Genomic DNA, 15830 nt, shown 5'->3' on the forward strand with positions numbered 1-15830 from the left:
TGTTGAGATGCTCTGTCTTTCATCACCATCCATGGCTGATCATTTATCTGAATTCTCTTTCCTGCCCGTTTTGTTTTCCATGTCTTCACCTGATGAAGAGGCTACGCTCCAAGCGCGTGCGATTTCAAATAGACGTGTTGGACTATAGTTGTGTGACTTATGACTGAAAAACATTGAGTATGTTATTACACAGACTGGAGCAGTGGGATTTAAACCTGAGCCTCAGGGCTCTATGGGAGACTACAGCTGCATCACAAAAAAAACCCTCTGTAGTAAATAGGTCCTCTTCTGTTGAATGAGAGGAAACACCTTCCTCCTCAACATGAGACATGACCCCTGTATCCCCACAGCCCATTACAGTAAATTGAGCCCATCTCCTGTTGAATGAATGAGTGAGAACACCTTCCTCCTGAACCCCTCGAGTCCATTGTAGTAAAGGGGCGGGGACAGTGAAGGGCCTGTGAACCTCTCCACCAATCCCAAAGGCTGCGGTCGGTGCGGACGAATCGGAGAGCGACATTCCAGGTTGTGGCTTCCTTTTTGACTGCAAAGCCGGCCGCCATTGGTCAGGTGGAGTAAGGTGTGCTCTGATTGGGCGGGGCGTGGATGACGCGCGTCACTGAAGGAGGAGACGGAAAGAAGAAGCAAAACAAAGATGGCGGCGCGAGGCTGCGGTTTTCTCATCGACTCAGCGGGCGGTTTCTGACGGAGGGAGGGGGGCAGACAGGCATCGTTTACCTCAGAAAATACCTTTAAAATACATTTCAAATTAAAGCCGGAACTTTTCAAACAAAAGTTGTGAAGAAAAGGAGACAGTCCCCGGTGGTGGGGGGTTTATTGTTTATTTTTGTATAATTTCCGGGGCCCGGGAAGGGGGAGGTGACGGTTACCGGGTGAACGAGAAAACAAATTAAAAATGTCGGCGGTGGAGGAGAGAGAGCCGGCGCCCGCGGCTTCTTCGGCGGCGGCCGGAGCCCAGGAGCTCAACAACCCCCCGGAGCTGGAGGAAGGTCCGAGCTCCAAGAAGCGGGGGGTCCGGCTGGAGGCTGGATTTGCTCAAGGCTTGTATCTATTAACTTATTTAAATGGTACCTACTGTATGGGGCTATGGTTTACATTAAAACCGGAGGATCATGTCAGAGTGTTTGTTTATATTGAGCAGTTGTAGTTGGTAAAATACACTCCCTGGAGGAGCACCTTCTGTGATGCTGCATTTCTTACCTTCTGCCCTTCCCCCATTTGTTATCTCACATCTTGATTTTACATTATTTCGGTCAAATTTAATTTCACATTAATCAGCCTTGGTATTCACTGTGTGTTATTAATTAATCTGTTGGATTGTTGTAAAACAAAATTAATGGTGTAATTTCATTTGTGATGTCTGAGTTTGACCTTGAATGTGCAGGTGTGAATACCAGTAAGTTGTAAAAATAAATCAAGAGCTTGTCCTTTTTTAACAAAAAGAGGAGTTTAATGATATTATTGACATTGTCTCCTTTGAGCATGATGATTCAAGTCTGACCAACAAACCATTTCATGCAGTCAATTAAAGTCTAACTAAAGTTTAATTAAAGTCTAAGAAAATAATTCTGGCAGGCTAAGATTTATACAACCCAAAATACGATTGATTATCTTGTGTATTCTTACCTTTAAGCCGTATCGGAAGGCATTGCGTGACAGTTTGAGACTGAAACATGTTTGGAAAGAATGTAGATTGATGAGGAAAATCAAATGGCAGAGTCTGGGGCCACAATCTATCAGTCTGGCTTGGTTGCATGAGTGGTGGTTCTTCAAAACCACCTTCCAAGCCATGACCTCAACCACCAAGGACAAACAAGTGTGAACACAGGATTCTGACTGCGGAATATATCACATTACTTCTGTTATTGACCAAAATGCTAGAACTCACTCCTAAACATTGTGGTAGTCCACGTCATATTTGTGAAGCAATTTAAGAGGCAGCTCAACACCACATTTTCAAGGACAATTTGGGAAGAGTTGTTGGCACAGTCAATGATATTCACATCTCATGAAATTATCAAAGAGCCCAGGGTGTTGGAGGCTGTATGTTAGCATGGAAAGAGGATTGGCTAACTACCACAGTTGTGGTAAGGGGCATGATCAGGATGGCAACTTGTTACTAGCGGTGTACCACCGGGATCAGCGCTGGGGCCAACATTATTTGCAATATATATGTATGAATTACTCGGATAAGTAAAGCGAACGTACTATTGCTCAGTTTGCAGAAAAGATAGTTGATGTGAAAGCAGGTGGCGAGGATGACATTAGATATCTGGAGAGGGATAAAGACAGGTTAAGCAAATGAGTGAAAGCTTGGCAGATGGGAAAATGAGGTAATGCAGTTTGTCAGGAGGTGAAGAACTGAATATTAAATGGAGAAAAGTTTAGAATAGAGGAATTTGGAATCACGTCCACGAATGTCTTCATCCAATTTCAGTGAGTAATAGGGAGGCCAATGGGAGGTTGGCCTTTTCAATAGAGTATAAATGTAGGAAGGTTATAGTGAACCTATTTAAGGCCTTAGTCAGGCCACAACTGAATACTGTGAACAGTTTAGGGCCCTTTACCTGAGGAAGGATATATTGGCATTGGAGGCACTCCAGAGAAAGTTGACCATGATGATATCAGGGATGGAAAGAATGTCTTATGAGGAGAACTGAATAGGTCGGGCCTGTACTTATTAGAAGTTAGAAGAATTAGAGGTAACCTTATTGTCACGTACAAGATTCTGAGGAGACTAGACAGGCGAGATGTGGAAAAGTGGGTGAGTCTGGGACCAGAGGAAGTAACCTCCAAATAAGAGATTGCATGTTTAGGACAGATAGGATTTCTCCTGAGGGCAGTAAATCTGTGGAACTTGATACCACAGAGGGCTGTTGAGCCTGGGTTGTTATTTGCATTCAAGGCTGGGATAGTTGTTTTTTAATCAGTAAGTGAATTGAGGATTATGGGACAATGGCAGGAAAGTGGAGTAAATGTTTACCAGAATAATCGTGATCTGAATAAATGGCAGAGTCAACTCAATGGGCTGAATTGATTAGTAAATAGTAAGGAGGAAAAGGATACAACTGGCAATTAGAGACCAGTCAGTGTTGGGAAGCCTCGAGATTGTAGGGAGTTGGTGGCATTTGGGTATTGTTACTGGATTTAACATCTGGAGTTTCAAATTGATGCTGCTATGGCCCCAATGCAATTTGAAATCAATTTACGTATCTGGAATACAAAGCTTATCGCTGCTTTGGTGATCTTATCAATTGTCATAAGTACCTATCTTGTTCACTAATAACCTTTTTTTTAAAGGAAGGAAATCTTCAGTCCTTTCCCAGTTTGGTGAATGTGTCACTCTTGATCCAAAGTCATGTGGTTGACTCTTAACTGCCCTCTGAATTGGCACTTGGTTTTTTTGGGAGACAAAGTGTCACATTCCATGAATGAATAAAGAAAAATATTCAGGACAAGATTGTCAATATCACTGTCAGTGAAGGGACGATTGTGATCTAATGATACTGGTTAAGTAGCCCAGAGATCTGTCTTCTGAGAACAAAAATGAAAATCCCATCATGGATGCGAGTGGACTTTATTTTCAATGAATAAAAAGATCTGGAAGTGAGAGTTTGTCTCAGTACTGGCAACCAGAAACCATTATTGGCTAAGACAATCAATTACAGATGTTGGAGATCAGCAACAAAAGGCACAATTGCTGGGGAAACACAGCAGGTCTGGCAGCATCTGTGGAAAGAAAACAGTTAATGTTTTGAATCCAGCCTAATTTTGAAAGGCCACCGGACTCAAAACAGTAACACTGTCGTCTCCTCATAGATGCTGCCAGAACTGTTGCTTTTGTCCAATCATTACTGATTGTCGTGAAAATGTTCTTTAAGGGAGGGAAATCTACCATTCACAACCCTACACACGCGTGTGCATGCTCACATCATGTGACTCCAGATCTACTACAATGTGGTTGACACTCAACTGCCTTCTAGCATGTAGCCAATTGCTCGGTCCAAAGGCCATGATGGATGGTGAGCAAATGTTGGACATTCTAGCAGCAATCCCATCCCTCAAAATATTTTCATATATATTATAAAGCATAGGTTAATGAAGGACAACCAAAATAAACTGCTATGGGAAAGTCATGTCCAACTAACTTGATTTGCTTGTAGTTATAAATATTGTTTTAAAATCCTCTTCAGAGAGGACATTGGTTCCATCATTGTTGCAATACTGCATGCAATTCTGTGCTTTCTGCTACAGGAAGGGTATTGTGAAACTTGAAAGGGTTCAGAAAACATTTACAAGGATGCTGCCAGGGTTGGAGGGTTTGAGCGACAGGAAGGGGCTGAATAAACTGGGGCTATTTTTCCTGAAGCTTTGGAGGCTGAGGGGTGACTTTAAAGACATTTATAAAATCATGAGGGGCATGGGTAGGGTAAATAGGCAAAGTCTTTTCCCTTGGGGTAGGGGAGTCCAAAATTAGAGGGCATAGGTTTAAGGTTAATGGCAAATGGAGTTTAATATAGATAAGTGTGAGGTCTTACATTTTGTATAGTCAAATCAAGGTAGGAATTTCATGGTGAATGGCAGGACCTTAAGGAGTGTAGTGGAACAGAGGGATCTTGGAGTACAGGTTCACAGTTCTCTGAAAATGGAGTCACAGGTAGAAATTGTTGGGCACACTGGCCTTCATCAGTCATGGAATTCAGTATAAAATACCGAATTAGAGTCGAGATAAGCACCAAATAATAACACATACCAACAAGCACCAAATCTGTTTCATATGCAGTATTTCAAACCAAGAGATGTAGGTGTGCAGGTTCATAGCTCCTAGAAAGTGGAGTCATTGGTAGACAGGGCGGTGAAGAAGACTTTTGGCATGGTTGCTTTCATCAGTCAGAGCACTGAGTACAGGAGTTGGGATGAATTGTTGCAGTTGTCACAGAGTCCACACAACAACAACAAGACGTGACCCTGCCCTCCCCTGACTGACTGTCCCTTTGCATATCAGGGGGAAGACACCCCTTTAACTGTGATGATCAGGAAACATGCCATCCTTCAAAAAAAGGGCTGTGTTCACAAATATTTGGACAGAGGAAGGAAGTTGCAGTCTGGGTGAAGATCAATCTTCAATCAGAGAGAGAGGAAGAGCAGCAGCAGCTTCAGAAGTTCATGGTCCAACTTCTGAAAAGACCTTGTCTGATTTGCAGTTGTTTCTGGGCTTGTAATATCGTACTGCAGCATATTGTAGATCTTCAGTAAGAGTGTCAATACTGCACTACAGAGGTCCATTCAGCAACTTGAGTCCATGTGAACTCTTCGTGGAGGTATGCAGTCTGCCCCATAACCGTGTTGGTTTACAGTTACATATAGATCTACACAAAGATCTTTGGGATTGAGAGGAAAGAATGTTCCACAGTAACTAGAATTACGTTCAGATTTTCTATCATGGACTGACTGTGATGACCTTTGCAATCACTTCACAGGAATATTCCAAGAGAAGAATTTGGTGGCAGAAATCTCAGACCAAACATCACATTAAAGTCTGACAAGTCACTTGATTCACGAGGACTTGGATATTGATGGCCTTGAAAACAAAGGGGAGAAGGTCTGTCTGCTTAGTTAGGTTTTAAACGTCAGTGTGACTGGAAACTCAGAGTCTCACATACCCACACACCAGAGTAGTGAGTGGAACAAGCTTTACAGACTGAATGAGAGTGTTCCAATTATCGGAGGGTTCACCAGTAACACCACACATATGCTGTAAGCGTGAGTGAGTTTTCAACTGATTGTTAAGGTCTGAGACAGATGAGGGCACCTGCACCATGGAGAAACCGTGGAAATGTGGGGAGTGTGGGAATGGTTTCCCTTCGCCATCTGAGCTGGAGATTCATCGGCGTTTGCACACGGGGCAGCGGCTGTTCACCCGCACTCAGTGCAGGAAAGGCTTCACTCAGTTACACTCCCTCCTGGCCCACCAGTGTGTCCACACCAGCAAGAACCCGTTCATCTGCCCCGTGTGTGGGCAGGACTTCACTCAGTCACACCACCTGCTGCCGCACCAGCGGATCCACACCGGGAAGAAACCGTTTTCCTGCTCCGTGTGCGGGAAGGGCTACACCCAGTCGGATCACCTGCTGCTCAGCTTCCGTGTCCACACTGGGGAGAAGCCGTTCACCTGTCCCATGTGGAGCAATGACTTGTGCGATTCCTCCACCCGGCACAAACACCAGCGCATCCACACCAAGGAGCGGCCGTTCACCTGTCCAGTGTGTGGGAAGGGCTTCACCCAGTCGTGCAACTTGTGGAGACACCAGCAACTTCACAAGTGAGATGGCGCACGGTTTCGGGTTGGATTCTGCTGTTACAGCTGCTGAGAGTCACATCTTGAACCTTGTTTAGTGGGTGAAGTGGGAGGGGTAAGGGGTTCCTTTATGCAGACTTATCGCGCTCTCACCCACTTTACTTCTAGTGGGGGCTGACGCTCTCTCAGCCTGGGATTGCACCTTCCCTACGGAAACAGTCCACAAAAGCAGCTGAAGTGCAGGTCGATCTGAAATAGATACATTTGTCTCTGTCCCATTGAGTCTCCAGCACAGTCGATCCAATTGGCCTCTGTCAGTGTTTATGCTCCATCTGAGCCTCCACCCACCCCTTCATCAGCATACAGGTATCCCCTGCTTTTTGAAAGTTCACTTTACCCCCTATCCCCTCCCCGCCCGAGCCTGTGCCAATTCTTAATCCTAACTTAGACCTTCTATTTCTTGCCGATGTGTGGTTTCTGTCCCTGTATTCAACTCCCATTCATGTGTCTATCCAGATATACCTTAAGTGTTGCTAAGGTGCCTCTTTCCACTACATCCACTGGCAGTGTATTCCAGGCATCCACCATCCAACTGTGTGAAAAGTGTTCCCTTTCAATTCTCCCCCAGACTGTCCCCCTCTCACCTTGAACCTGTGCCCTGTTGTAGTTGACTTTTCCACCCTGGGGGGGAAAGCCTCCAAGTATCTAACAGACTATCTGGCCCAACACCAAACACCCAAAGAATAATCCACACAGACCCATTTCCCTACCCCTATTACTCGACATTTACCCCCTGACTAATGTACCTAACTTTCACATTCCTAAACACTGTGGGGCAACTTAAGCACGGACAATCCAACTTAACCTGCCAATCCCTGGGCAGTGGGTAACTTAGCATAGCCATTGCACCCTAACCTACACATTTGGATTGTGAGAGGAAACCGGAGGAAAGCCATATCGACACAGGGAGAATGTGCAAACTCCACACAGACAGTCACCTGAGACTGAAATCGAACCAGTTTCCCTGGTGCTGTGAGGCATCAGTGCTAATGATTAAGCCACCATGCCGCCCCCGTCCAGCCAATCTGTGTGTCTCAACATTTTGTTGAGGTCATCCCTCCGCCTCCATCTTTACAGTGAAAATAATCCAGGTTTATCCCATCTCTTCTCATAATGACACCTCCAGACGAGGCAATGTCCTAGTGAACCTTCTCTATACCCTCTTCCCAGAGCATCCATGTCCTTCCGGTAGTGTGGCGACCAGAACTGCACGCAATATTCTGAATATGACCGGAATAAATAGCTGTAACATAACTCGCCAACTCTTACACTCAAGGCAAACGTGCTGTGTGCCTTCTTGATCACGTTACCCGCCTGTGTTGCCACTTTTGGAGATCTATATGGTCAAATTCCTCTGTATGCTAGTGTTTCTATGTGGTCTGAAATTTATCATACAATTCTTGTATTTCCTATGTATCTGTATCCAGCTTCACCTTAATTGTATTCCTCTCTTTATCTCTTTTCCCCCATCCTCACCCCTCCACACATCAGCATATCATAAGGCTATAGCAGCAGAAATCATGCCATTCAGCCCATTGAGTCTGCTCCACCATTCAATCATGGCTGATAAGTTTCTCAACCCCATTCTCCCCGTAACCTTTGATCCTCTTGATACTCAAGAACCTAGTTATCCCCATCTTAAATATATTCAATGATCTGGCCTCCTCAGCCTTCTGGGGCAGTGAATTCCATAGATACATCACTCTCTGAAGTTCTCCTTATCTCTGTTCTGAAAGGTCTTCCCTTTACTTGAAGGCTGAGGAGGAGGCAGAGAGGAGCGTGGTGTGCACCTGTAAACTCTAGAACTTCCCTAACTTCACGAGTCAACAATAACGCTTTCTGGATTGAGAAACGAAAGGGCTGACGAGAAACTGACACCACAGGAAGTGAAATTAGGCCATTCAGCCCATTGAGTCTGCTCCACCATTCACTCATTCTTGAGTATCAAGGGGCTCAAAGGTTACAGGGAGAATGGGGTGAAGAAACATATCAGCCATGATTGAATGGCAGAGCAGATTCAATACGATAAATGGCTTATTAACCATCCCTGGGAAGAAGGAGGCAACACAATAAGTTGTTTCCTGGGACAGGTAAGATAATGTTATTTAATAATGGTGTGACAAAAGGACAATTAATTCTGCCTGTAGAAGGAAAGCCCTGACATAGAGGGGTTAATTGCAGGGCAGGCTGTTTCAAACAGACAGCTAACCTTCAAGGATAAGAAGGTAAACTACAGACCTGAGGTCTTTAGCAATGTGAGGTGATGTTAGAGTCTTAAAAAAAAGTCACACCACAGATTTGAAATTGAGGAACCGCCACCAAAATTCAACTCCAGAATGCAGCTGTACTTAGAAGAATAATACTGCATCAAACCCCTGGACACTTCCAGAGATGGGCACTGTCGGTGGAAACCCAGTTACATTCAGCCATCAACTGGGTGATAGCCAAGTTTGGGGGGGTGAAGCTGAATGAACTTGAACTTTTATTTGTGGTTGCTATGTGCAATAAAGTGCAGATCATTGTTTCAGCAGTTGATTCTCTGTGCGGTTTCTGAGTCAGGAGCCAAATTAAGGTGATTCACCCACAACCACACCATGAGGCTGGGATTAATATTGACTCCATTGCTTTCAAGAGAATGTCATCAATACTGTTATAAAGCGAAGGCTGAACCCACCCCCCCAACTTTCCAAGATCTCAAACTGAAAAGTCCAAAGAGTGGCACATTGCCCTTTAATCTGTAAAGTCAGTGTGATAAGTGGTGTAACCTGCTGTAGTGTTAAAAGTAAATCCCTGACACTTTAAAATCAACAATCAGCAATTTATTTAACCAACTCTCACGGTGAACAAATGAACGAAATTACTAACAAACTGAACAAATCCTTCTTAACTTCTGAGTATTCTGGAATAAATCAAGATTCTTCTGGTATGCTATTCCAATCAATACATGTCCCACTCAGATAACACAAAATAGCCTGGTTATAATCTGAGAGATTAAATTCTATGTGTCTTCTGGAATATTCTGTGCCATCTTCTGTCGGGGATGCCTCCTCCGATTCCTCTGTCAGGAATGTCCTTCTCTATTTTTCTAAATGATGCTTTCTCTAATACACAGATGACTGAGAGCACCAATTCTTTATGATAGGATTGGTCCTGTTGTCAAAACTTTAGGATTTAAATTTAATAAGTTTTTGGTAGCCAATGGGGCTGATTTAAATTGATTGGTGAAATTGAAAACCTGTTGTCTTGGCCTGCTAACTGTACAGCCCTTTGATACAAATGTTTCAGTTTAGGTGCTTTCTGTTGTGATGATGCTGCTCCTTTAAGAAGATTATGTTGTTCTTGGTTTATTTTCAGGAGGGGTTGTAAAAGGCAGAGCTTATCATTCGTCTAGGATTAAGGATTTCACTAATGGTTAACAGATACTGGCTAAGGCAACAATCAGGGAAAAGGGTTTGACATTTTATTTTCTAAAACACTTCTACAATGAAAGGGCAGTTGTCCCATTCTTTTCCTCTGGTTTGGGTTTTAGCAAGCAGTCTGTCTGAAGCTGCTGCAGGAAGAGATGTTTCCTGATTCAACAGATGTTTCTGGCTGACTCTGAAGCTTCAGGGAAAATAGTACCAGCGTATTCAGCCTCTCCCTGTAGCTCAAACCTTACAGCCCTGGCAACATCCTTCCAAACCTTTTCTGAACCCTTTCAAGTTTCACAATGTCTTAAAAGACGTCAACTTTGCTTGACTAATGTGGGAGAATTTTCTGCATGATGCGTTCTGTCTGAAAGAGCCCTCCCCTGTGCTGTGACAGAGCTGCAGTGACTTTCAAAAGCCTGACAAATGCTATTATCAGTCAAAGATTGATTGGGCGAAGCTTCTCAATCACATCTGGAAATGGAGAAAGTGTTTTTAATGATGAGACATGAATAAAGGCTGCATTAAGTTTTTGTTCTGAAGATTTACTCATACATTTCAAAACAGAGCATATGAACCCCGTCACAAGAAGTCTACGGGAATATAAGACACCAATGCCTATTTCCTGACCAGGACAGACTTTGCACAGAAAACATGGACATTTTAAATGAATGGGGTGCCATTCGTTTTAAGATCAGGTGAACTTAAGAGGCACAGCATTGGCTTAGAAATGAGAGATCCTTGACACTCACACACACACACAGCCAAAATCATCACTGCCATTATTATCAAATCAGAATTTAGGCTGGATAGGCTGGGATGTTTTTCCACTGGAGCAGAGGAAGTTGAGAGGCAATATTTTCAAACCATGAGGGGTAGAGTTGGCTTAATGGTAGCTGCCTCTTCCCTAGGGGGTGAATTTCAAGAGCAAGGATGCGTTTTTATGGTGAGAGGAGAAAGATGGAAGAAAAGATGTGGGGCAAAATATTTATAGAGTGTAACCTGGTGTTGTGTGACTTCTGACTTCTTCAACTGCGCATTCATGTTGAACTTGATGGGATACTTTATCCAACTCGGCGTAGTTAAATCACATCGCTTGGAGGGGTTCATTTGAAACCTTTCAGGAGGTGAATTCGACAAGATTGAATAATTCAAAGTTACTCAATTCTAAACTTACATCAGGACCGGTAGTCATAGAGAGGTACAGCGCGGAAACAGATCCTTCAGTCCAACTCGTCCACGCTGACCAGATATTCTAAATTAATCTAGTCCCATTTGCCAGCACTTGGCCGAAATCCCTCTAACCCTTTCTCTTCATGTCCCCAACCAAATGTCTTTTAAATTCTGTAATTCTATCAGCCTCCTCCACTTCCTCTGGCAGCTTATTCCATACGCGCACCACACTCTGCATGAAAAGTTTTCCCTTTAGGTCCCTTTTAAATCTTTCCCCTCTCACTCTAAACCTATGCCCTCTCGTTCTAACAACATCCTGATAAATCATTTCTGATGGAGATGTCAACGTTTCGGGTAGAGCCCTTCTTCAGTCCTGAGGGATAATACCTGAAATGCTGACTTCTCCACCTCCTGGTGCTGCCTGCCTTGTTGTGCCCAGCCTCCTGTTTGTCTATTTTAGATCCCAGCATCTGCAGTTTTTTTTATTTTGTCTCTAACAAATGGTGGAGCAGATTCGATGGGTCAAAATATCCTAACTTCTGCTCTAATGGTCTTGTGAACTTAGGTTTGTGCGGGTCCTGGGCTCAATGAGCAGCAGCGCCCACTGGAAGCAATGTTCACAGAATCATAGAATCCCTGCAGTGTGGAAATGGGCCCTTCTGCCCAACAAGTTCAGAGCGACCCTTTGAAGAGTAACTCACCCAGACACATTCTCCTACCCTATCACTCTGTACTTACCCCTAACTAATGCACCACACCTACACATTCCTGAACACTATGGGACTATTCAGCTTGGCCAATTCGCCCAAACATGCGCACGTTTGGACTTTGGGAACACACTGCAACACGCAGAGGAAACCCACGCAGACAGGGGGGAATGACATGCAAACTCCACACAGACAGTCACCCTGAGGATGGAATCAAATCTGGGTCCCTGGCGCTATGAGGCAGCAGTGCTAACCACTGAGCCACCACCCCCCTTCCCCCTCCACTCCCCCAGTAGAAAACAAAAAAGCCGACCAACTCTCCCACTACACCCCACTGTCAGAAAGGGCAGGAGGTTCAGTCCTGGGGGTGACCCTCAGCAGCGTTACCGGCAGAATCTGATTGTTGGGAGCATTGGTGCTCCGCTGGTGCTTGTTCAAGCTGCAGGACATTGTGAACCTCTGCCCACACTCGGGGCAGGCAAACGGCCTCTCCCCAGTGTGGACCCGCTGGTGCGTCAGTGGAGTGGAGGAGACAGCAAAGCCCTTCCCGTACTCGAGGCAGGTGAATGGCCTCTCCCCAGTGTGGACCCACCGGTGTGTCAGCAGGTGGGAGGCCTGGGTAAAGCCCTTCCCGCACTCAGAGCAGCTGAAGGGCCTTTCCCCAGTGTGGACCCGCCGGTGCTTCAGCAGGTCGGAAGAGCGTGTAAAGCACTTCCTGCAGACAGAGCAGGTGAATGGCCTCTCACCAGTGTGGACCCGCCGGTGGGCCAGCAGGTCAGAGGAATCGCTGAAGGCCTTCCCACATTTGGGGCAGGGGAAGGGCTTCTCCCCAGTGTGGACCCGCCGGTGAATCACGAGGTGGGAGGAGCGAGTGAACACCTTCCCACAATCGGGGCAGCTGAAGGGTCTCTCCCCTGTGTGCACCCGTCGATGCCTCATCAGGGCAGAGGAATCACTGAAGGCCTTCTCACACTTGAGGCAGCTGAAGGGCCTCTCCCCTGTGTGCACCCGTCGATGCCTCATCAGGGCAGAGGAATCACTGAAGGCCTTCTCACACTTGAGGCAGCTGAAGGGCCTCTCCCCTGTGTGCACCCGTCGGTGCCTCAGCAGGGCAGAGGAATCACTGAAGGCCTTCCCGCATTCAGGACAGGAGAATGGCTCCTCCCTGGTGTGACTGCGCCGATGTGTCACCAGGGCAGACGGGACACGGAAGCCTTTCCCGCAGTCGCCACACTTCCATGGTTTCTCCATGGCCGAAGCTACAGTTCCAAACAAACGCGTGAATGTCCCCTCGCTGCCTTGAATTCCTCTTTCCAGGCCAGATAACTGATTCAGGCTCCACACTCAGTGCGTTGCTGTAACAGTAGTGTCTCTCTTCCAGTCCCACTGATGCTGAAAACATACTGAAACAGGAACCAATTGGATCACAGTTGAAAAGTGTTGCAGTCCCGATGGACTGAGTGACTCACAAATGCTGGAGAATCAGAGTCGAAATCTGCGGGTCAGGCAGCATCTGAGGAGCAGGAGAGTCAATGGTTCAGGCATAAGCCTTTCATCTGTTGATTTTGATACTTCATCTTCAGATCAAATACTCTGAAAAGAGATTACAAAAGTCATCACTGTCAGTCCACAAAACTGAAAGCACCATCTCTCTCTCTCCCTCTGTTCTAACTCCATTCTAATTCTCCTCAAAGTGCTGATTCAGGATCTGACAGGGACAGAAGAGCAAAACAGTCACAACTGACACCTCTCTGAATTTTGGATACCTCCACCTGAAAATTAATATCTTCCACGACATTGGGATACTGTTGAGAGTGAGCAGGTCTGATTTTTGGAAGCAAAAATATAATGTGTAAATTCAGGATGAACCTGCAATGCAGCTTGACAACCAATCAGACACAAAATGGTTAATGTGCCCCCACGGGGGTGGGGGAGTTTTGGAATGAGACATCAAGGCAACGACACCAGAGAGAAATTGAACAGACTGGCGTGGCAAACCAGAGTCATCCAGATATACAGCACAGAAACAGGTCCTTTGGTCCAACTGGTCTATGCTGACCAGATATGCTCACCGAATCTGGTCTCATTTCCCAGCATTTGGCCCATATCCCTCTAAACCCTTCCTATTCATAAACCTATCCAGATGCCTTTTAAATGTGTCATAATTATACCAGCATCTACTATTTCCTCTGGCAGCTCTTTCCTTACACGCGCCATCTTCTGCATGAATTGCCCCTTAGGTTCCTTTTAAATCCCTCGCCCCCTCCCCAGGCCACCTCACCCTTAACCTATTACTCTATAGTTCTACACTCCCAGAGAAAAGACCTTGTCTATTTACCCCATCCATCCCTCTCTTGATTTTATAAACAATGAAAGCATCAACGGCTCAGGGCGGGGATGGGGGGGTGGGGGGTGGAAGAAGCCGAATGTGCTGCAGCCAATGCAGAAGGAGAGGACACAAAACCTTGAAGCTGCAATGAGGAATACTGCATGTGCTGTACTTGTACCTGTTGATTTTATTTGTGGGAATCAAGTGCATTTTAAAAATAAAAACAAACAAGATATCTATCCCTCCCCTTTCCCAATCTCCCAATGCTGTCCTGGATACAGAGTGAGAGAATTGGGAGCAGGACTTGGCCATTTGAGCCTGCACCAGCATTGAACAGATCATAAGTGGATATGAATATATCTACAGCCAGGTGGATAGATTAGGATTTCTTTCACTGGAGCAGAGGAGATTGAGAGGTGACCTTATAGAGGATTATAATATCATGAGGGTTACAGATGAGGTGAAAGGCAGGTGTCCTTCCCCTGGGGTCGGGCTTTCAAGGTTAGGGAGCAAAGTTTGAAGGGGAGAGGAGAAAGATTTTAAAAAGACATGAAGAGCTCCATGTTTTTCTCACAGAGAGTGGTTTGTGTGTGGCATGAGTGTCCAGAGGAAAGTGGATGCATGTACAGTGACAATGTTTAAAAGACATTTGGAAAAGTACATGAATAGGAAAGTTTCGGAGGTATATAGGCAAATCATTGGCAGATGGGACTGGTTGGGTTTGAGAAATTAGTCAGCATAGACTAGTTGGACCAAAGGGTCTGTTTCTGTGCTGTATGACCCTGTAGCTGTTCTGTACTGGTCTTAAAACCATTTTCTCGGAAATCCAAGATGGCGGTGGTTTAAGTGGTCTGCTGTGGAGGGCTCTGTTTCATACCACCGGCAATGTGGACTTTTACCCCTCCCCCCACCTCATTAACCATCTGTAGGAGAAAAGAATTGCTAACATGAACTTACTGAACGTCTGGAGCTGCTATAATTGTGGTTTGACAGCTTTAGGACCAGAATGAAAGCAAATGAAGGAAAGGAGCCGACAGGGGTGCAGCCTGCAGGGCACTCCCCTACTGCATTGGGGGAGCCTGGAGCCAATGCTCAAACTCCCAGGGCAGTCCCTTTGGATTTAATGGGGCAGCAGCAGTTACTCTCGGAGTTTGCCAAACTCTGAGAAAAGATTGAAGCAGCGGTGGAACCATTATCTGCCACGCTGAAAAAGCATGAACAGGAAATTCAAATGTTGGCCCGAAGAGAATAGGCAGCAGAGGAGAGGACCGTGGCATCGGAGACCGTGGAGGAGGTCTCAGGAGGAAGGATCTGAACGCTGGAAGACCAGGTTCGGGTCCTTCAGGAGCATGTGGACGACCTGGAAAACTAAAATAGAAGAAAAATCTTACAGTTCCTGGGTCTTCCGGAATGTGACGAAGGCAAAGACCTTATTGGATTCCTGGGTCTGGAGTTGGAGTCGGGCCTGTTGTGTGTGGAGCGGGCCCACCGGATCGAAATGCTCAGGTCCAGGTCGGACCCGCAGCCCCGCGTGGTCCTAGTGCGCCTCCTGCATTACAAAGTTAAAACAGTTAGTGATTGAAACAGCAAGAAGACTGGGAAGAGGTCCACAGACTTTAATGCACAAAGGGTCAAGAATAATATATTTTCAGGACTTCTCAGGAGCCTGGATTAAGAAAAGGGCATTTGATGAAGTGAAGAGAAAATTAAGGGATCTGAACATACAATATTCCTTGAGGTCCCTGACCTGATTGCGTTTCACTCATGGAGGGACGGTATATAATTTTGATTCAGCAGAAAAGGCGATGGACTTTGCGAATTCTCTGAATTAAAGA

General features: G+C 45.5%; 3 protein-coding genes across 4 annotated transcripts in view; 1 reads left to right on the forward strand and 2 right to left on the reverse strand.

Annotated features, from left to right (window-relative positions):
• LOC140460101 (uncharacterized) overlaps positions 1-15830 on the reverse strand; it is a 101120-nt gene that overhangs the window by 65812 nt on the left and 19478 nt on the right. The gene's annotated exons all lie outside the window — the stretch shown is intronic.
• LOC140460511 (uncharacterized) overlaps positions 1-15830 on the forward strand; it is a 33841-nt gene that overhangs the window by 10124 nt on the left and 7887 nt on the right. For both annotated transcript variants that reach the window (XR_011954129.1, XR_011954130.1), the window contains one exon: positions 99-1061. The gene's annotated coding sequence lies outside the window, so the exon portion shown is untranslated. The remainder of the gene's footprint in view (positions 1-98; positions 1062-15830) is intronic.
• Positions 10795-15538, reverse strand: LOC140460512 (uncharacterized). The gene is made up of 2 exons (XM_072555089.1): positions 15387-15538; positions 10795-13259 (listed from the first exon to the last, which is right to left on the reverse strand). The coding sequence occupies exon 2, from the start codon at positions 12915-12917 to the stop codon at positions 11991-11993; it is 927 nt and encodes a 308-aa protein (XP_072411190.1). The 5' UTR covers positions 12918-13259; positions 15387-15538; the 3' UTR covers positions 10795-11990.

This window comes from Chiloscyllium punctatum, chromosome 36, assembly GCF_047496795.1.
Source record: "Chiloscyllium punctatum isolate Juve2018m chromosome 36, sChiPun1.3, whole genome shotgun sequence".
In the NCBI taxonomy this organism is placed as follows: domain Eukaryota; kingdom Metazoa; phylum Chordata; class Chondrichthyes; order Orectolobiformes; family Hemiscylliidae; genus Chiloscyllium; species Chiloscyllium punctatum.